At 47.6% G+C, this 21953-nt stretch overlaps 1 protein-coding gene across 1 annotated transcript; it reads left to right on the top strand.

Moving 5' to 3' along the window:
- Positions 1–990: 990 nt before the first annotated feature.
- CLEC3B (C-type lectin domain family 3 member B) lies at positions 991–9214 on the top strand. The gene is made up of 3 exons (XM_037386378.1): positions 991–1236; positions 5823–5921; positions 7237–9214. The coding sequence occupies exons 1-3, from the start codon at positions 1131–1133 to the stop codon at positions 7635–7637; spliced, it is 606 nt and encodes a 201-aa protein (XP_037242275.1). The 5' UTR covers positions 991–1130; the 3' UTR covers positions 7638–9214.
- Positions 9215–21953: the final 12739 nt, after the last annotated feature.

Raw genomic sequence — 21953 nt, 5'->3', positions numbered from 1 at the left:
GGAAAAGGGAGGTGAACACCAGGTCATCCCCTGCTGCCTCCCAGCCCCAGGTAGGTCCCACAGCTGAGGGGGAGTGCCACCAAGCTGCCCCACATGGGCATAGGCCAAAGCCTTATCCTGCAATATAAATTTGGTTGCTGGGAGAGAGCAAAGGCACAGCCGTGCACACCACAGGGCAGCTGTGCACAGCAACCCCCTTTCTGGGGGGGACTGTCTCCAAAAATAGAGATCCAAACCTATTGTGTTGGAAGCTGCCCTCAGGCAGAGCTGCCCAGCACCTGCCTCCCATCCCTGCAGGGAGGAGGGAAACAGGGGTCCCCGCAGCAGGAGTCACCCTCCAGAGGGGACCTCATACAGAGATGGGAAGAGGCAGACAATGAGGCGCCAGTCTCATCTCTTATGGAGAAGCACTGATGGCAGGACAACCCCCCCAAGGCCGTGGTAGAATTGCTTTTCTGAGGGGTAAGTGCTGTCCTACTCCATGAGCAAGGACTACCCTAGAAAAAAAAAAGCCCTTTGCCCCTGTGGCTGCGCTCAGGCTGAGGGGATTACAGCAGCCCCTTGCAGTGGGAACAAACCAGACATCTCCATGCAGTTGTGCCATGGCAAGGAGTGGGCTGCTCAGTCCCCCCCGCGCTGCCTCTGTTGGGGCTGGCAGCATCCCCTGCGGGCAGCCCTGCCGAGGGGCTGCCCGGGCACCTGGCCCCTTTCTGTTCTCTCAGCCGCCCAAACGCTGTTTCACACCTTGTGGTGTCGATGCCATCAGTGACACACAAGATCAAACTCACGGCATTTTGCTAAAGAAACTTAGGAAATCATTCCAGCTGTATTCACAGCCTTTCCTCATGTTTAGCTTAGCAGGCTTTCATTCCCTTTTTTTTTTTTTTTTTTTTTTAAGAAAAAAAAAAAACGCACAAAACCAATCAGTGTGCTAAGAAACGCAAACCCGCTGGGATGTTTTCAGCCTTGGCTGGAGCCGCCGGAGCCCCCCCCGGGCCGGGCGGCTGCCGCTGGCCGGGGCTCAGCGGGCGGCTTTCTGGGACAGCCATTCGCGATCCCAGGCGGTGCGAAGCCGGCTGTGCGGGCAGGGCAGAGCCACTCCACCTCCGCTCGGCACCGACGGCAGCGGCATGGCGCTCCGGGGAGCCTGCCTGCTCCTCTGCATCCTCTCCCTCGCCCAGGTCTCCAGCCAGCAAACTGCCAAAGTCCGGCAAAAACCTGGGGCTTCCAAGAAAGGTAAGAAGCGGCGGCACCTTCCCCACAAGGAAACCTTGCGGGGGATGCAATTAGCCTGGTCCTTTGGGCATTTAACAGCGCTTTAATGAAACTGTAAAAGGCATCTTAAAACCTAATGAAGTGTCTTTCCCCCACCACCGCCCCGTGGGAATGACTGTGTGGCCCTTCTGTAAAGCAGTGAGGGTACTGAAATGCTTTTTGGGGAGTTGTACCTTCGATAAATCTGATGGAGCATCTTGGTCAGAATTTCAGAGGGCACCGCATTTTCCGTGTTACCTCTAAGGTTTGCCCCGCACTTTTCCTCTACTAAAATCTCCATTTCTATGACCCCCTACCCCTCCTCGTTAACTTTACAGAAGCAAGTGGCAGATGACTGACAACTGTTGTAGATTTGGAGACAAGAGTAGGCAGATAATATATAACCCATTAAATACCAACATCGATCTTCATTTTAAAAGGCTTGCCCCGGGTGTATGTCAAGCTGTACGCAGGCTCCAACTACTCAGGCTTATCAGAGGGCAATGCACACAAAAAGATGCCTAAGTTTTCTTTTCCCTGGTGGTGTTGGGTTTTTTTTATTTTTTCTTCTTTTTTGCTGCTGCCCCAGCCTTTCTCTTTCTGACTGAATGCACCTTAATTATAGGAGCAGGCAGGTCGGGAAGCAGCTTGTGTTGCAGCCCGGCGGCGTGTGAGCCCACCTGCCCGGTGTGTCCGACTGCACTTGCATGGGCTTAGACTGCTTCTGGCAGGCGCTTTCCTGCTTGGAATGAAGCAGAGAGTGAAGAAGCATCCCAGGAATTTGCTTGGCCGGGCTGCTCTCTATGCTCACCCGGTGTCTGTTTTCATTGGATCCCATCCTTGAGAAATTTTTCCTTTTTCTCCCATTAGATCTTTCTATGAAATCATGGCATAGCTGCTTATTCCATATCCTTAGTCTGTGGCTGTTTTCTAGAGAAAAAAACACACCCCTGGGTGCATTTAGGGTACACATGCATTGCACTTACTGGAGGTACTAAGAGAGAGATCAGTTTCTCAGAGAAATCTTATTTTCCTCTCTGTATCACTGCAGCTGCTGTTTGTAACTGATTGGTCACAAGAAGGTGGGAGAAAATTCACCTTTTTGACAGGAAAATTGGGCTCTGATTTAAAAACATTTGAGGAGAGGTATCCTGAAAAATCAAGCCATCTGCAACAGCTGGTGGCAATTTTTACTGAGAGCTTAGGAGTTGCTTTGCAAAGGAGAGGTCAAGTTTTCTGTGGGGAAAAGGAGAAAAAAAAAAAACAAACTTGGCATTTTTTGGCCAGATGCATCCAGCCCCGTGGCAGGTCAGCTGCCCTGCCTTTACTGGAAACTTCCATCGTTTCTTGGTTAATGCCAGGGGGTGGGGAAGGGGGGAGGAAAGCACTACAACTGCCCTGCCAGGCTCCTCTTCACCCCCCAGCCCCTGGCCACATCCAAGCCTGCCTGCCCACCTGCTGCAGGGGCCAGGGCTCAGCTGCTCCTGCCCTGAGCGATGACAGGATGGTCCGGTCCTGTCCCATCCCCAACCCCATCCCAGCTCACCCCCTGCCTTTCACCCGGGAGGGTCGGGCAGGGTGAAGCCACTGGAGGGTTGGGGTGTTTGGCTGGATTTATTTTTTTTTAATCTGTTCAGCCAAACCACAGATGTTAGAAAAGAAAGCAATGATTCAAGCCAAGCTTTTCCTCTCTTTTTGTTTTTTTTACTTTTTTTTTGTTTGGTTTTTTTTCTCTTCTTTTTTTTGTAATTATTGCTTACATTTGGATCTGCTTCAGAACAAAAATGGTGCTGTTTCAACATGAAAAAGCCAAACCACAACATTTAGGAAATGCTGAGACAGCACATTCACTTTGCCTGCTGTTGGGTTTTTTCACCCCCAAATTGCTCTCCAGTGATTTTTCCAGATGCAGCAGTTCAGCAAACTCTCCCTGAACCCCAATGTCTTGGGGGACAGGTGGGATTCCAGCAGTCTTGTTAAGAAGGGTGTCCAGGGAAGGCAGGTGATAGCACCTCCCAGCTGGGGGGGGGGGGGGCAGGGGGGGCTCCCCTTGGTCACATTGGAGTGCTAGGGGCATCTTTGCATAGCACTCACGTGTATTTTTAAGGTAATTGGAGATGGAAATCAGAGCCCGGATGCTTAAATCATCGGATAGGGACTGATTTGGGCTCCACCCCTGATGCCACCCAAAACTTCAGTATAATGGCACTTCCCTGAAGATGCCTGTGAACACTTACAGTGATACAAAGCCACCGCAGGTGCATTCGGTCCCCTCCTCTGATCCAGGGACAGACTGCAATATGGGACCTGACCTCTGTCTGGGACATCTGTGGAAATGCCTTGTGTTACAAGAACTACTGATGGCCAATACTGTGAACCAGAGCGATGCTCACCCTGCTGGGGGACAGAAACCCATTCAGGTGGGAATAAAACAGATGATGCTTAGCTGAGCTAAGCAACCCAGATATAGATCCAAATTTCATATAGGGGTAGTTAAATAATCAAAAAGAAGTACAGAGGGCTGTGTTTGTTATTCAGCATATGATTAGAGTAAGGAAAACCAGGCAAGAGCTCCCATTTGCAGCGTCCAATATGTTACTGGCTAGGCTTTCAAACCAAGAGACTGTTGCGACTCACATCCTTCTGTGAGTCTTCTTTTCATCTTGTCTCTGCCCACGCTTAACCCCAGTGCTGACACTCAGACACCCAAGGACCCGCTCCAGCTCCCGCGAGCGACACTGGCAGCTGCCACGCTGGCTTCAGGCACAGGAAACCCAAGCTATAAGTAGCCACGATCATGGGCTGTGGGAGGCAAGCCTTGAGGAAGAGACAGCACAGAGGCAAAACCCTCTGGCAATAACATAGAAAACTCAACTCCTGTTTGATGCAGCCGCGGTACTGGCTTTGTAGCCGAAGTGCAAATCCACTGCTCCCAGTTCTCCCTGGGACACCCCGCTGAATGCGCTGCTGTAGGAACATGCTGTGGCCCGGGATTTGGGAATGAGGTGGTGAAAAGGGACAGGGTTATTCAGGAGGTGTGTCACCTTGTGTGGCAGGGACCCTCCAGATGGGAACCCACCAGCAAACTCTGCTGGAACGAGGTAAGGAGCTGCCCCAGCAAGACTAATTGGCAGCGCTGTGGCCCTTGGATGTTACTTAAACCTAAGTGACATCCCTTCTGCTGCCAGACAAGCTCCGTGGAAAACAAAGGGCATTAATTAGCTGTTTCCCACAAAGTGTTTTCATCAAAGGCAGCAAAACAACTAGTGCCTCGGTGTTAAGTGGGCCCATTAAAGTTAATTGAGCAATGAGCAAAGCAGCTTAATGCCCTCCTCCTGGTTCCTCAGGCTTTTTATAATCAGGGCACCATGTAATCTTTGGACTGGTCAGCATCCAAGCTACTTCTCCATTTGCCTGGTCTGGTGCCTTGGCTCCTCATCTCCTTGACCCTTGAGGAAGCCCATCCTACTGCCTTCGTGGACAAATTGTCCCCTTTCACCCTGTGAGGACTACCAGATGCTTATGCCAGGCAAGGTAAAGCAATAGGAGCAGTAGAGATAGCGTAATGAGTACAAATGCCTCAATGTTCGATCTCCTACCATCTCCAAGACATAAGGGTCCTTCTAGTTCTAGACAGGAAAAATCCAAGTACCAATGAATAGCTGGTTGGAGCCATTGTAGAGGCAACACACCTAGCAAGACACGGACTTTAATAGCTGGCTTAACCAACTCCCCAGCCAAAGAGGTGTCTTCTCATGGCAGGAGAGCAGGTTTTGGGTACCTGCACTGGGGATGCTGAAGGCAGAGGGGAGATGGAGGCAGCTGTGATGGCCTGAGGGATGGCGTGGTTGGTGGGCTGAGGGCTGGGGTGGCTGGTGGTGCAGGGCAGACCTAGTGGAGGTACTCCAGCACTTCCTGCTGAGCATCAGCCTGGCGAGAAAAGCGCTTTCCTGCCAGCACAGACAGGGGCACAGCAAGGAGTACATACAGAGAAAATCGTGCGTTAGGGTGTTGAAGGGAAGCTAGGAAGGTGTGCTGTGAGTAGAGAGAGGGAGGGCGTGTTTTTGAGGAATTGAAAAAAAAAATCCTATTCATCAGCAGCTTGAAGTTCCCCACAAAACACTTGTGTGTGGCAGGACTCCGGCTCAGGCAGAGCAGCATCAGATGGTGTTCTGCATTTTGGGAGCTTGACCCCAGTGCAGCACCACCCCAGGTGAGTGCCCTACATAAGGGCTCCAGAGACGAGCCCCTTGCAACATTCATATGTGTGACCACCACCCCAGCACTGCAGCAGCAGCCCAAGGGGAGACCCCCTGCAGCACAAATCCCCACAGGGTGCAAAGACCCGAAACCCAAACTGGGAACCCTGTGTTGACAGTGGAACCAGGCTGGTGAGCACTCACTCTGATGGGTGTGTGACAGTCAACAGGTGTTGACTTTGTGGATTCATTTTGTTTGTCTTTCTTTGAGGGCAGAGAAATGGGGAGTTCTGCTGATAAGAACAGCTTTGGTTGTGTCCCCTGGGGATGCAACCAATGTTTATGCTCCTCCCTTGATTCCTCCAACAGATGGTGTGAGCCTCAAAATGATTGAAGACCTGAAGGACATGATTGACAACATCTCTCAGGAGGTTGCTCTACTGAAGGAAAAGCAAGCACTCCAGACAGGTAAAGGACTCACTGAAGGCAGCATGGCTTTTGCTTTGAGAGAGGAGCTGCTTATAAAGCGGCTACTATCTCTCCACACGTTCTGACAAGAGATGCCCAAGTGCCCTGCAACAAGGAGTCCATCATGGGGAGAGCAGCTGGGGGAATCAAAGCAAAGTGCGGGGTCATTGCAATTCCTCCAAGCAGGTGAAACCCCTTGAGCAGTTAATGACTTGAGTTGTGCAGCACGTGCCCTCCCCCCTTTTATGTGCTAGAGCTTCCCTTTTGTAAAGCTATGGATAGTGCTATGACGCTAAGCCAGATGTTAATTTTCATTTATGAGTTGGAAGTATGGGTAATGGATTAGTCTGTGCTTTAGTCAAATGTAGCTTACGCTTTTGTCCGGTCCCCAGTGAAATGGTGACCTGGTCTCTTATACGTACCATGCTGTTGCCCAAGGAACTTCACTGGAGGTCGGTCCCACCACGCTTCACTGAACACATATAGAGGATGGTCCCAAAATGTCCATCTTCTAGCCAGGCTCCACAGTTATTCTGTGCAAACTCCACCGATGTTGATGGGAGAGAGATTTGCAGAACGTGAAACAGAAATGAGATGAAAATGCAAGTTAAGGAGATTTTTTTCCTTGAAAGAAAAGGAACACTTAAAAGCAAAATCAAGGCTTTAGTTCCAAACTCACATTCACTGAGATGTAATTGGTTTGGATATTAATACATGGCTCTGATTAGTTATTGTTTGGCTACAGTACCCTGCATTCTCAAGATTTAGAGCTTAAAAGAAAAAAAAATATTGCCATTCTTAACAATAAAGTCAGAGGCAAGTAGAAATTTCCGCTGAAGACCTCGAGCTATGCAAGCATAACACTTCTGATCAAAGCTTATTAAAAAAAGGTGGGTTTTTTTCATCCTGCGTAATTAAGATGATTGAATTGGCATTGCAGATTTTCCCCCCAAATACTCCAACACTGGGCAGTGCCCATCACCACCTTTGCCTCCCACAAACCCGTGAGAGAAGAGCAAGGCCAGGGGAAGGGGCAGGAGAACCAGGCTGTGCCTCTGCTCCAGTGGTGGCAGAGCCCAGGAGGGGGGCAGGGGCACCCCGAGGTCCATTTTTCCCATCGGTTTGCAGATGGGGAGGAGATGCAGGAGGGAGAGGGCCCCCGGGACCCCCTCACAGCAGAGGGTTGCTGCGCAGCCTAAGCAGTGAAAACTGTTGTTTGGCCGCCACGTTTGTGGCTGCCGCTTCTTCCCAGGCACCATTTTTAAAACCAATTCCCTTTCTGTCTTTTTGTTCTGTTCATGTGGTAACCTCTCAGTCTGCCTGAAAGGCACCAAAATTCACCTCAAATGCTTTCTCGCATTTTCGGAGACCAAGTCGTACCACGAGGCCAGCGAAAACTGCATTTCGCAGGGCGGCACGCTTAGCACCCCGCAGAGTGGGGAGGAGAATGATGCTCTCTACGACTACATGCGCAAGAGCATCGGCTCGGAGGCAGAGATCTGGCTGGGCCTCAATGACATGGCGGCGGAGGGCAAGTGGGTCGACATGACGGGTGGCCCCATCCGCTACAAGAACTGGGAGACTGAAATCACCACCCAGCCCGACGGAGGCAAGTTGGAAAACTGCGCAGCTTTGTCAGGGGCTGCCGTCGGCAAGTGGTTTGACAAGAGGTGCAAAGACCAGCTGCCCTACGTCTGCCAGTTCATGATTGTGTAGCAGCAGGGGCTCCCCCCTGCCCGCCTGCCACCCGGGGCTCCCCCCTGGGCAGCAGGATGATAAAGCTATAAGTATGTGTACATGTACGTATGCACACACGCACACACGTTCAAGTAGAGTCACTCTTTGCAGAGAGAGTCGTCACGGCTCGGTGTCGGATTAGAGAGCATTAGAGCATTGTGTTTGGCCACATCCAACCCTGTTAGCAGCTGCATCGTTCTTACTAAGGCGTGATTTATAAATACATATTTTTTACACAGGGAATTTATTAGGACAGGTCGGTTGTTTCAGCAAAGAACCAGTACAGCAGTCCAGCCTGGCAGAGAGCCGCCTTGCCTGCCCCCCAGGGCTGTTGCTCTGCAATGTCCTTTCCCATCTTGCTGAGCTTTGCTGGGACACCAGCGCAGCTAGTTCTTGCTTTCTTCTGTTTTGCTTCCCCATAAGCCCTGGCAGCAATCCATGGGAGCTCCTTGTTCCTCACAGTGCCCCGATTCAGGCTCCCTGTGGATCAAGGTCCTGCCTCCATGAGCAGGGGGAGTTACTCCTGCTTTGCTTTGAGATACACAATTGGGCTTATTGGCCAACTACCAGCTGCTCAAAGGGTTGTTCGACTAGTTTTGTTATATGCATGAATGAATTAGCAAGTAACAGGCATGGGTCAACTTACTGAAAAGGCAAGTGTCTTTCCAGAAGTGTTCCCCACTTGCTGGTCCTTTTCTCATCTGCCAGAAGCCAGTTTCACTGATTTCAGTGGGAGAGCGGGACCTGCTGCCAGCTATTTAGAAAAAATCCCATCGGAAACTTGGTCTATGCTCCAGCATTATGAGGGAAGCAGCGACAGCATAGTCAGTCAAATATATTCTGGGAAACAGAAGATGAAAATATTATATCAATAACAGAAACATAATGCTATTAGGGAATATGCTGCCATATAAAAAACAACTGTGCATTGAAAATGAACCCCAGAACAACTTATTTCAGCAGCTTTAGGAATCACCTGACCTGTTGCAGTGATGGAAACCCAGCTGAAATAGTCCGGTCCTTGTTGGTCCAGGCACAGTCCTCATCAAACACAAACCTGCCGAGTACTGTTTGTGCTGATAAAGTCATGCCCTGCTGAAGGTCTGGCCTCAGTAATTTTTTGCTGGGGAAAGGGTTAAAGAAACAAAAAAAAAGTGAAATAAACAGCAACGATGGGAAAACAGTGCAGGGTCCCCCAACAGCTTAACGAAGCTTTGCTGGCTGTTGGCTGAAAGGTATCAGCGGTTCTTTGCAGTCCAGTGCCTGGAAGTAGCCCCTCCAGTTGGGGTCACGTCCCCTGCGCTGCCAGGTTGGGGGTCTCGGGACATGATGCTCTTGAGGAGCCCATGGGAGAGGTATCTCGATTTGCTGCTTTGTTTAAAAACAGTAACGGTGGGTCTTCTAAGACATCGAGTGGGAGCCAAGCTGGAAGGTTCGAAACACACACACGCACATACACACACCTGCAGAGTGCACACTTCCGAGGCTGTCACTATTGCCAAACTCTCCGCTGTTCAAATGACTATAAAATAAAGAAATATATATAGCTTGCTGAAGGAATGGTGTTGCGTCAATGTGATTGGAGTGCTTTCTTCTCCTTGCATTTCTCTTCAGAGCAGCTTCAGGGATCTGTCAGAAGGTCAGAGATATCAAAGGCAGAGGGGAAAAGCAGAAAGCGAGAGCTTTATCCCGCCCTATGATATGGTTTATAGGATTCCCCCCATCCCCCACCCCCCCCCCTTGCTGTTATCATCCCAGTCACATGCCACATGTGGGATACAGGCAGGGAATCCTTTTATAGGAAAATAAGATTTCCTTCCTCCCCTTGCTGCTAGGAAATGTCACTCTGCGATACATGCCAGCTCAGAAGAAAAGTCCTTCCCTCACCCCCGTTTGGCAGCAGTAGCAGTGCCGGGGGAGGTGGCACCTCAGGTCCCAGCACAGAGCCAGCGCTTCCCAGGCTGCCTCCCACCTCCTCTGCAACAAGCCGAGCTGCAGCATCTCCAAGCATCCCTCTCCTTCCCCCACTGAGTTGGCGACAACTTCTCTCTCCTCCTCCTCATCACCCCACAAAGGAAAGAAGATCATACATGAAGAAGACAGTGCTCCACACACGTCTGGGAGGTTTCAGCTGCTGCAGAACTGCATGTGAAATTAGGTTGCTCTTGCACAAGATGACAGCCCTTTGCTGAACTTTACTCTGGTCGCTGATCCTGAAGGTTTCCAAAGCTTTTTGCTGTAGGTCACAGTTACACCCTACAAGCCAGCTTGTCTCAATATAAACCCTCTAGTTCCCTTGGCACATGATCCCTCCACATTTTGAGATACAAAGCTGGAAGTGTTGCTGCCTTTGATCCTGACTGGTCATAAACCACAAGGTCTTAAAACACAAATGTGTGGTCAGAGAAGTGAACAGAGGGCTTCTATGGGAACTAAAGAGGGGCAATGTGAAAGCCACGGACCCTGGCAATGCTGAGCTTTGGGGAAGACGCGGGTGCTGTAGCGGGACCATCTCTGCATGGAGTGTGAGTCTGAAAAACAGCCGTGGAGATGGATGCCAAAGGATATTCCCAGAGAGGACATTGAAGACTCAATCTGTCAAAATCTAGAGAATAACAAGTTGCTCTCAGCAGATTTCTTGCTCATATCTCTCTTGCTCTCTGTTTTCACATAGCTACACTCCTGCCAGCACCATTCTTCATAGATGTTTTGCTCTTCTAAAGCTGGGAGGAGCACAGGAAAGGGTGGCTTTGCTCCTGCTGTAGTTGTTGGATCCAGGATGCCAAAACTGACCTTGCAGTTCCAGGGTTGCATTTATGAGTTTAGTATTATTCTACATGCTGTTTCTTACTATGCATTATGGATTACGAATTTTGTTTTAAAAGCCAAAGAAAAAGAAATTCTAGAAGATACCTCACCCTTGCTTACCACAGCATTCTTTTGTTTGTTTGTGGCCAACCCCATGTTTTGTGCTCACAGTGAATGATGGGGTGCAGGGGTTGAACAGGGGACACTGTCTGTCCCCACTCCAGACAGGCTCAATGGGAACTGCCCAGAGCAGATGTGGTCCATCTGCTGGGAGCTGGGACAAGCATCACTTCTTTGATCTTCCGTTAAATCTTTTTGGCACTCAAGCCAGAGAGCAACATCTGCTGTCCGCAAAGCGTGGTCACAACCGAAGGCATGCAGACTAATGGAAAGAAACCTCAGCTCTTCCCCAAGAAAAAGAAATGTGGAAGCGATCACATCTGAACCAATGTACTGCGATGCCTGCAGTCTCCAGCAAACCTCACGTCATTAAAATAGGAGATGTTGTGTATGTAAGGTCCCGTGCTACTGATGGCGCTGCTCAGCTGCCTGAGGCTCTGTAACACAGCAGAGGAAAGATGAAGCATGAAACGTGCATACATTTATATAAACAAAAGTTACTAGGGGAGCACACAGAATTACCCCAGCGCTATGCTGTCCACAGCTGACTTCAACAGAGCTATGCTAATCTACCCAACCGATTTCCCCAACCCCAGTTCACCAAGGTCCTGAAGTACCGGCAAAGGACTAAATAGTTAAAAGTAAAATGGTTAACCAGAAAATGGGTAACACATTTCTGAAGTATCCCTCCCAGCAAGGGCCAGAACAGCACACTACGACCACAACCCAGCACCCTGGCCAGCAGCCATGTTGCTTTTGGCTTCCACCAGTAAAAGGGCCAGGTAGGCAAAGTGGGTAAGAATTTGGAAGTCACAAGTCAAAAGCTTGTTTTGAGCCCTGAATGCTTTTGTGGGACTCGGTCCTTAGCAGTCCTGGGTGAATTCATAGCAAGAGTTTGGTGACGTGGGAAAAGGACCCCAAGCAGCCAGAGGGTGAAGATTCACACTCAGAACAAGCAACCCAACCCCACGCCTCTGCCCTTCATGCCCAGCCACGCAGCCTGGGGGTTACTCAGACCCAAGGCTCTCACCACATCAGCTGTGCCCTCTCCCTGTCATCTTTTGCAAGGAACAGCCCCCAAACCTCTGCTCCTGCCTGCCACGTGGGGAAGGCACTTCCCACCTCCAGCTGTGGGATGAGACCACCGGTAGGACGCCCCGCAAAAGGGAAGAACTTCTGCCCCAGCGCTGAGCCTTGCTGTTCCTGTAGGCTCTATTGTTTGGTCCCGCTTCTCCATAAGCAGTGAACCTCATTCAGTACCTGACCTCTCAGTCCCACCTCTTGCAAATAAAATGAAAACTAAATTAAATGAGTTAAAATATACTAAAGCCATCTATGTAGGATTTGGTATTAAAAAAAATAAAGGGAGGTAAATGCTAGAATAAGTATAAAGATACATTTTCCCAGCTCACAAGCCACCATAGGCGGAGAAGAAACACAGATCTGTGACGATCAACAAACAAGGGTCAGCCAGACAGCCACTGGGAGCGTAAGTATAAAACAGCTGGGGGTCACTATGCTGATGGAGAGTATAAAAATCATCTCGTAGGGGGTAGAAGATAAAACAGGGGATGAAAGAATATCAGCCTGTGGTGTACAGAGTGAAAAAACAGTGGTTTACCCCCTTTATCTCCAGTATAGAAGTACCTGGAGGGAGTCTAAAGGTGACTGCTAGGAACTGTTGCAAATACAGCTAAAACCAAACATCTGAGCTGCGACCAGCAGCCAGCAGCCTCACCGCCCCGTCCTGCCCCGTGCAAACAGGTCAGCGGCTGCATCACCTCGCTGCAGCCTCCCGCCCGCACACGTGTGCTGGGGCTCAGGCCACGGGTGCTGCCACCCAGCACCTGGTGCTTGCTCACCTGCGCTGTGCCCTCAGCGTCCAGCCTCACCCCAGGGAGGAAACAAAACCCCACAAACAGCCGTGCTGCCATGGGGTGAGGCCATCAACTAATCGCGGAAAATACTCACTTTCGCTCCAGCCCTGTTGGAAAGCTGACCCTGCACTTGCTGAAGAGAGCAAAACGCGCAAGCGGCTTGCCAACCTTGCAGGCTGGCAATGAAGAGCGCGTCCCAAGAAGCTCTGTTTAGGAAACACTGTTTGGGAAGCACTACACCTTATAGAAAGGAAAATACAAAAGGGGAAATAAAACCTACAGCACCCACTGCTTTGCAGAAATGCCCCCCGGCCAGCTTAATTTCCCACTGCACTATCAGTAACCTTATTTCTATCCCACCCATTGACAGGGATCCCCAAAGCCAGGTCCCTGGCATTCAGTGTTGTACCCTGTTTCTCAGGATCAACGAGGCCACATCTGGAGCTCCAGGTCTGGTTGTGGGCTCCCCAGTCCAGGGGGGACACAGGCTTACTGGAGTGAGCGCAGCAAAGGGCCACACCAATAGTGAAGGGACTGGGGCAGCTGCTGTATGAGGAGCTTGTGAGAGCTGAGGCTGCTCAGCCTGGAGGAGGGAAGGCTCAGGGGTCTTACCAACACGTTTAAGTGCCTGATGTGGGTGGGTAGGGAAGACAGAGCCATGGGCACCAACTGAAATACAGGAAATTCTGCTTAAAGAGACTGATAGAATCATTCAGGTTGGAAAAGACCTTTGAGATCATCAAGTCCAACCGTTAATGCAGGATTGCCAAGCCCACCACCAAACTATGTCCCTAAGCACTGCATCTACGCGTTTTTTAAACACCTCCAGAGATGGTAGAGAACCCTCTTTCTCTGTGAGGGTGGTCAGACCCTGGCACAAGTTGCCCAGAGAGGCTGTGGAGTGTCCACCCTTGGAGATACTCAAAAGCTGGTTGGACATGGCCCTGGACAACCTGCTCCACAGGACCTTGCTCTGAGCATGGGGTGGAACCAGGGGATCTGCAGAGCTCCCTGACAACCTCAGCCAGTCTACACAGACACCGAGCAAGGGTTCCTACCTACATAACTGGTTCCTCTTCTACAGTCACAGGAGAAAACCAGGCATTTCAGGGGGAGACCGACCTGATGTTGTATAAAAAAAAAAGGCTGTTGTATAAAAGCCTTCCTACAGAGGAAGGTTATCAAGAAAGACAATAAAATAACCTCTCATGGGATGGGATTTCTCTCCATAATGTTGCCACAGCTCTAGATACTAGGTTTTGCTGCTCTGCCAAGTATGATCAGAAGAGCTGAAACTTCATTCAACTATTCAACCAAAAGCAAACGAAATGTATTTTTATATTAAATGATCAGTCCAAACATAATTCACAAGTGGTTAGATGCAGTTGTGAATCAGCTCAACCACAGGGTCAGATTTGCTTTACTGTTAGAGCAGGGTGGTCCATGGGCAGCTTGAATTTCATCCGGATTCACGTGCAGTGTGGACACTGCTCTGTCTCTGAAAAGGCTTGCATTCAAACCCAAACCCCCTGAGTGCTGAGCCACATTGACACAGGGGACCCAAACCCCAGGAGATGGGTGATGCCACAGGTCCCGCCTGCCCATGCACCAGCACAGAGGTGCTGCCACGCATATGCATGGAGGCTGGCTCTTGCACTTTGTTCTATAATGTATCAGAGCAGCAAGCCAAACCCTCAAGCGGGCAGACCTTAAACGAGTCAACTTTTGGGAAATGCTCCAGAAATAGCACTGGTTATAAACACAGTTAAACAATTGGCTCCTTTGAAGAGCGAGGGCCTGGAAGGAGCTGTGTGGGTGGGGTGCTATGTACCTACAGCAAGCGACTGACAGCCTGGAAACGGAACCTGCCTTAAAAAATGAAGCAGAACAACAATCAACGCTTTTTAAATCCCTAAATTAAAATGTGTGCACCAAAAAGGGATGTGAACACAGCGAGTAATTGTAGCGTATCGCTAGAAAAAAATAAGCAATTCTGAAAGCATGCTACTGGAGAAAAAAAAAACAACCACCTTACATATAAAATGTGGAAAGCCTAAAACCAAATAAAAATAACCATTACTGAGAATTTTTCCATCTTTTGAACATTCACAGGAATTGTTATGCCAGCCTACACAGGTAGCCTATTTTCAAGCCTGCTGGAACCGCAGTTGTAGGTAGTGTCCACAGCCAGATATAAAACCACCTCATGACTTTTATTAGGTGATAAATGCCCATTAAAGAGAGCAGACAGCCCTGGAGGACAAACTGCAGTGAGCAGTGCATGCATCCAAAACCAAAGGTTCAGCCTTTGATTCATGTCCTAACAGGGAGCCTGGATGATCCTGGAAGTCCATGGAAAAATCACAGCCTTGAGTATCAGGAACTAGATGCATCAGGTGAGACAGAGCTCATGGTGCTGAGATACTGCCTTGTGATCACCCACCTTCTCACCTTCCCCTGCGGAGGGCAGAAGACACTGCTCCTTTCCTGCCATCCTTCCCTTTTCCTGCTCTTCTTCCCCTTTCCCATTGCCCTGAATTCACACTCCTTGGGAATTAAAGTTGGTTGGGAATTAAAGTTGGTTGCTCCAGGCACGGGGACTTGGAAGTTGCATAAAAATTGTCTGTTAAAAAAACCTCCGCCACATAATCTGACAGTTCTCTAGCCTGCGTATCCGTTATCCATCCACGGAAACTGCGGCATGTTAGCACTTACCTGCACACATTGTATTTTGCAACAATTCAGCTACTTCTCCAGCTGCATCCCCACAGCACAGAGCAAGCTGGGATATTCAGTGTAGCGTTGAGGTATACAAGTGCAGCACTAGGAGTTCAGCTAACAGGAGCAATGAGGAATTACACATACCTGCGGTCTTAAGCCATACCTGGTCCAGGAACCCAGTTCTCTGTTAAATTCAAGCCTTCCCAGGCAGATAAAACAGGCCAGCACCACAGCAGCCAGCCCCTCTCACCCCTGCTCATCTCATGTACAAGTTCCCATCGACTCGCTCCCCAGCTGCTCTTAGCAGAGCTGCAGGGAAAATCCAGCTTTGTCAAAGGAGAGGGAAAACTGAGAAGACTACCAGGGTCATAACACCTATGTTCCAGCCTTTTGCCACAGCCACACCCCAGAGACACGATACTGCTTTATTCATTGGGAAAGGTAACCAGGCGGTGCGAACTTCGCCATGGGGAGCTGGTTTAGAGGCACAGGTTGGGGCAAGACAAGGCTCCTGGGCATCAAGCACCCTGGCGCCACATGCGCCCAGAAATGTCTGTGTTAGGGCTGTGATCATTCATGGCGCAGAGGGCACCTGAGTATCACAGACATTGCAGTTATGGGACCTCAGGTTTGAATTCTGCACAGTGAAAGACAACACACACACACAAAATAAGAGACATTAAGGCTGTAAAGCTCTGGATCTTGATAGAAAAAAAAAAAGGAGGATGTGAAAATTAAGGTCACCTGGAAATCTCAATTCAACACTCTTCATCCATTATATCATCATGCATTAGCTGTACCAGTTATTTCATAGTAGGGTTAGTACATTTACTGCAAGCATAACAGCAGCACTAGCCACAGCAAATGCTATTACAGCAGCAGCTTTGCAGAGAAAGATGAAACAAGCACCAAGGCAGAAACACGCTCTCCCGCTGTGCAGGAGAGCTCCTCTTCTCTCCCCCCTCCCTCCCATTCCTGGGCTGTGACCTAGATGTGATCAGTTTCTCAGCCAAAACCCGGAGTCCACTATCAATGTTGACAAAGTTAGTATCTCACATTCCTACTGTTGTATAAAGTCATCTAAAGATATTGTGCTGGCAAAGGTTAGGCAGAATAGCGATGTAACTAAACATCATGGCTAGGAGGGGAGACTTGGTAGTCAGAGAGGTACTAACTTCAGCTAACACCACCAGAAGCAGCTTGTGGTTTGGGAACACCCAGGGGCAGCATGCTCCGTTCTTGTCACTCCCAAAAGCTTTGCACAGCCTGCCTGCCCACTGCACCTGTGGGACACTGGTTGATTTTTCCAGGAATAAAAAAAAGAAAAAAAAAGAAAAAAAAAAAAGTGTCATTCACAGCTCCTGCCACAGCAAACTGGGTGCCCGTTGAGTCTGCATCCTCACAACGATGACGTGAGACAATGCGAAGTTTAGCATACATTATGAATTGTTGACAATAAGATATACCAAAATGAGGTGAAATTACCCCAAAAGGAAACATACAGGAAAGCATCTAATCTCAGAATAAGCAATAAGCTTCACTCTAATGATTAAATTTAAAATTGGTATCTGAGCCTTCAAGAGCAAAGGAAGGCATTATTGTCATCATCTTATTTACTTCGAGGTAAGTGGGAGGGGAACGGCTGCTCTGTTTTGTTCCTCAGTAGCAGAAAGTCATGGAGTCATCACATCACCTAAAGCAAGGTGTGAATGGGTGGAGACATTTTTACTATGGTAAATGTTAGTGAAACTATTACAGATTTTATAAAGCATATCTTGAAAAGAGGTTATTGGTAGCGACGTCATTCTTTGCCTTGTCCGTGGACCTGGCTTATTGTTCTGCACACTTCCATCTAATTTGGTGTCTAGTTAGGTATTACTCATATGAGAGGTCGTTCATGACAAGAGGAGTAATAGTTCCCAGAATAATGTGAGGTTTTCCTACATATATTAACGTTTTCCCAAGTACTTCTCCAGCTATTTGAGACGTAAACCAACTATGTCAGGTACTGCCACCTCATTCAGCACTGAAGCAGCTTTGTGGCAGCCATACTAGCAAATCTCACCCAGCAGCTTTGCTGTAACCCAAGCAGGTTCAAGTGTGGCTAGGGTAAGAAATATGTAGTACACAGAGGTTAAAAGTATTTCACTCCAGCAGCGGCTGCTGGCTGTACATCTCATAGAGAGCATTCACCAAAGAAATGGTTTCTGGACAATTCTATCTTGAATTTGGCTGTTTGGCAGTGTGGGGAGAAAGGAAGACAAGACATGAAAATACAGCAGTATAAGCCCAGAAAGGGGGTTAAGGCAAAAAAATCTGCTCTTCAGTGGTGCCTGGAGCAACTTCATTGACAAATAGTTCAGCCTCTCCAGGCTGAGTTGTCTCACTTCCAGCAGTGTCACCTCCCCAGCTATAACCCGGGCACAGACTCCTTAAGACTCACGTCCCATGAGCAGCAACGGGAAACGTCACAGAAATCCAGCACCTCCTTTCAGCTGAAGCTGTGTCTTGTCCTTTAACCCAGACAGGTGGCTACAAAAACCTAGGGAAAATGTGTAGGAGTTTGATCTGCAGAACTGATCAGCCAAAAATCAGATGTTAGAATACACCAGTACATAATAAATTGCCCATTTTCCTCAAATGTTTCACTAGCTGGGAAAAATATTAAATTGTCTTCTGGAATATTAGACATCTGCATGAACCTGTATGCTTTGCTAGGCTGGTTTAAGATATTTAGAAACTTGTTCTCCTGTTAACCCAAAGCAAAGAAATTAAAGAGGAAGATCTAATTGCTTGCTGCCTTTTTTATTTAATTGCTCTAGAAGACAAAGCTAAAGTGTTCACTGAACAATCATACTAGAAGATTTCATCATGCTTTTGCTTACTTTTTAGGGTTTACCACTTATTAAATAAACACTCATTAACTTAAGGAAACAAATGAAGGGAAAACATACATAGGAAACTTTTCAAGATTTTGCATTGGCAAAGCATTAAGCTGCGAAAGTAATTACCAAGTATCTAAACAGATTTGATTTGGCAGAAAGTAGAAGTTTTGTTTCACTATGGAAACATGAAATCTATAAGGATTCAAGCTTTTGGGTTTGCATCTAAGATGATTATTCTTATACGAAAACATTTATCCCAGCATTTATCTTTAAAGCCCTCACTTTTAAGAACATTGGAAGTCATGTCACTTATCTAAGTAGCATAAATCTGATAGTTCCTACAGGGTGAGAAGGCACCAGTGGATGTGCAGGTCTTGCAAGTTGAAAGCTTCACGCAATCATGCCCTGAAGTGCAAATGTGGCGTTTAGTATGAACAAAACTCTACCTAGCATCTTAAACTGTAGAGCAATCATTTTTTGCCTTTATTGTTAACCATATGTTACAGAACAACATCTGTGTGTATTTGAGTTTGGGTTGCTTTTTCCAGAATCCAGCAATTAAATAAAAGTAATGTTTTGAGAGGAGAAATGCATCATTAATTTGCTTAATTTTTTTTTTTAAAAAGCCAAACAAACTTTTAAATAAAAAGCATTTCCAATGATGAATTTGAAGCAGGTGCTAAAACAATGGGCTCAGGAGCCCGCAGTTCATACTTCATTTAAGGCCAGGTCCTTCTGTGCAGAAAACTAGATTTATTCACACGTACTTAACAGATGCTTTGTGGCAATTAATCTCATGTAGGGAAGAAGCTGTCTGTGTGGGCAGGCTGTCTCATTTTTTAGCCCTCTAAATAAAGATCAAAGGCAGGGATACTTCTCCCATAATGGCAAGTGGCAAAGGTTCAGGATATCCTAATATCACCTGCAGGCAAAACATGCCCAGGGCTCACGAGAAAAAGGAACACCCACACCTGTCCCTGTTGCGTTTGAGGAGGTACCCCCTGAAATGGAAGCATCCCCCCACCTCTCCCAGTATTCACCCACCCCACCCCACTGGAGGACGCAGCCCTTCCTGCCTCAGCAGGCACCAGTGATGGCCTCGAGTAACATTCAGACATGAGCACTCCAAAGGCCTTTGATAAATATCATAGAAAAGGTCAGTCTGAACGGGAAAAGCCTGTGGGAGAGCTCCAACACCCCTGGTCTGCCAGGAGGCCTAAGGCCACTCAGAAATTCTGCATTTCTGGAGGAAAAAGTCACATGCAACAGCAACAGCAGCAGCGATGCCCTTGCTGGCTGATGGAGACGTGCTGGGACCTGCCTGCCTCCGGGGGAAATTGGTTTCAAAGCCAAGCAGCTAGGTGTAATTGAGCCAAGCACTGAGGGGCTGTGGCTGTGCAAGCACTGCGGTAAAAAATAGTGTTTAACCCTTGCTGGGGAAAACAGCAGGTAGGTCAAAGTTGTTGTAGGGACCCTGATGTACCCTGAAACTCTGCACACTTCACGAGCCTGCTCTTGTTTCCTATAGCTGGAAAACCCTCCACCCATAAACAAACTCAAACAAAAACCCACCCAAACACCACACCAGAAAAAAAACCCAAAACCCTCAGAACAAAAAGCTTCCAGAATAAATTAAAATACATCCAGGAGATCTGTAAATGCCGGCTTTCTGCTTGCTAGGGCTCAGCTCCCTTCAAGCCAGTCACATCTAGCAAACTTTAACCCTCCTGCGCTCGCCTTCGCTGTTTCTTCCCTCTGATGGGAGGAGAGGCAGGTGGCACTCCCCTCGCCCTCCGGCGGACCACCATTCCCTCCAGCGCAGACCTGCACCTGCGTGGGACAGGCACCCTCTTCACTGAACAACATCAAAGTTCAGCTTTATGCTGACAATGAAATAAAAAATAATAATAAGGGAAGCACATATTTTACATGAAACATTTTGTTTCTTCTAAATAACACTTTCTGAAATCAAATAATTTCCAGTTAGAAAAAAATAAAATAGTTTGCTGCAAAGATGACAGGACATCACCAGAACGTTTCCCCTCAATTTTCTTCTGAGAAAACACCTTTCAGAAAGTGAGACTGTTTTTCTAGCCTCATGTCTAAAAAGGTGTGTGCTGATGGAGTGTTGCTCTATTAGAGCATCTGCGACAGGACATGTCATGGCACTCCGACGGCTAAGAGTGACTGTAGCAGTTATATATAGACATGTGTATTTATCTTGATACAAAATACACACTCAGACACAAATGTAGCAAGAAACAAAGCAGTTCCTTCAGTTTTTGACAACTCACCTTGCCCAGAAGCATAAAGCCTGACTAGTGTGCAGCAGCATACCAATTCTTTCATACAGGAGATGGATACAGCCCAAACCACAAACACCCTCTTTCATATGTTAGGGGTGCTGCTAATTAAAACCATTTTCCATGCTTCATTTACGTTGATGGAACAACATGCCAGAAGTTTCTAAGTCTCTGTAGAAGGACTGCCCCTGCAGGCTGGATCAGTTTTCCACATCAGAATTCCTCAAAGAAAATTAGGTAACCCATGCTTATTTAATTGCTGGGAAGCTATACTTTAGGAAAGATAAATCAATCACCAAGTCAGATGTAGAAAGCCATTTATAATAAAAGGAATGAATCCTATAATTAGTTTGGGGTTTAATTATTTTTTTTTTTTTTACTTTCCAGCTCACAGTTTTTGGGGAGACAGATTTGCTCCCATCTTTGTGCACGCTGCAGCCCACAATTAGAAGCTGGCTGGTGAATATGTGCACATGGATGAGGCTTATTTCAGCATTTTGCTTCCTCCCTGCCCAACAACATGCACGTACTTAAATGTATTCTGTCACACTCACAGGTATCCCTGGATAGTTTCTTCAGAGTAACAGGAGTTCCAGCACCACCACCCAGGGTCAAGGAGTTAGAGTCTCAATATTACTCTGGTGTCAACAACAACAAACCCAACTTTTTCATTTCTTACTGCTGCTCTACAATTTTTGCTCTAATTCCAAGACTAGTAACTTGACTCTTGATTTATCTGGAAATTGTACTAAGACTATTCGCATACGTGCTTAAAAATGAAACAATTGCTGAGTGTTTTGATAGATCAAGATTTTACAAACCTCATCGATTCAAGCCTAAGAAGTATCTTTTCAGCTTTGCTGCTCTGGGCAGTGAAACTCCGCACTTTTCTTTGCTCTTCAAAAGCAAATTTCATTTGGGCCAGGAGTTTCTGCACTGCTGTCTGCCTATGGACCCCCACCTTGCAATCAAGGGTTAACCAGACTTAGAAACTTAAATTTTTAGATAAAGACCACTGCATAGGAACTACTCCAGGATGGCACAATCTCAGCAAAGATTCAAATGCTAAGTACTTTCATTTACATTCATATTAAGTGGCAGTTTTGGAGAGGCCCAGGGACTCGCCAATCCTTGCTGAGCTTCCTATGCCTTCCAAGAGTAGATCCAACTAATTTAGCCTAGGATCCATTGCCAGCAATTACATGGATCCTCCATAGTGAGGATTTCAAACATTTTCTATGTGCATTAAAACTTGCCCCCCCCCCCAAATAAACCAAGAAAACAGTCAGTATTTACTGATTCCATACACTTTAATTTAGAACAAAAAAAGGGCGTCATACATTTTCATAAGGGTCTCTTCTAGGCTGAAGGACTAGTCATAGAATGTACTTTTATGCTATTATCCCTGAAAAGAAATTAATTTGGAATCCAACTATATGTATCAGTTGGGCGTGAATAAATTACAAACACCACGACCCTACTGAGAAGCCAGTGAACCATTCACTTTTATATGAAAGCTTCAAATATTTTATAACCCTTCTCCCCAGCAATATAAACACATGCCTTTAAAGACAGAAATTA

The sequence above is a fragment of the Falco rusticolus genome, chromosome 4 (genome assembly GCF_015220075.1).
Source record: "Falco rusticolus isolate bFalRus1 chromosome 4, bFalRus1.pri, whole genome shotgun sequence".
NCBI classification, from domain to species: Eukaryota; Metazoa; Chordata; class Aves; order Falconiformes; family Falconidae; genus Falco; species Falco rusticolus.
This window is presented reverse-complemented; position numbering and strand designations above follow the sequence as displayed.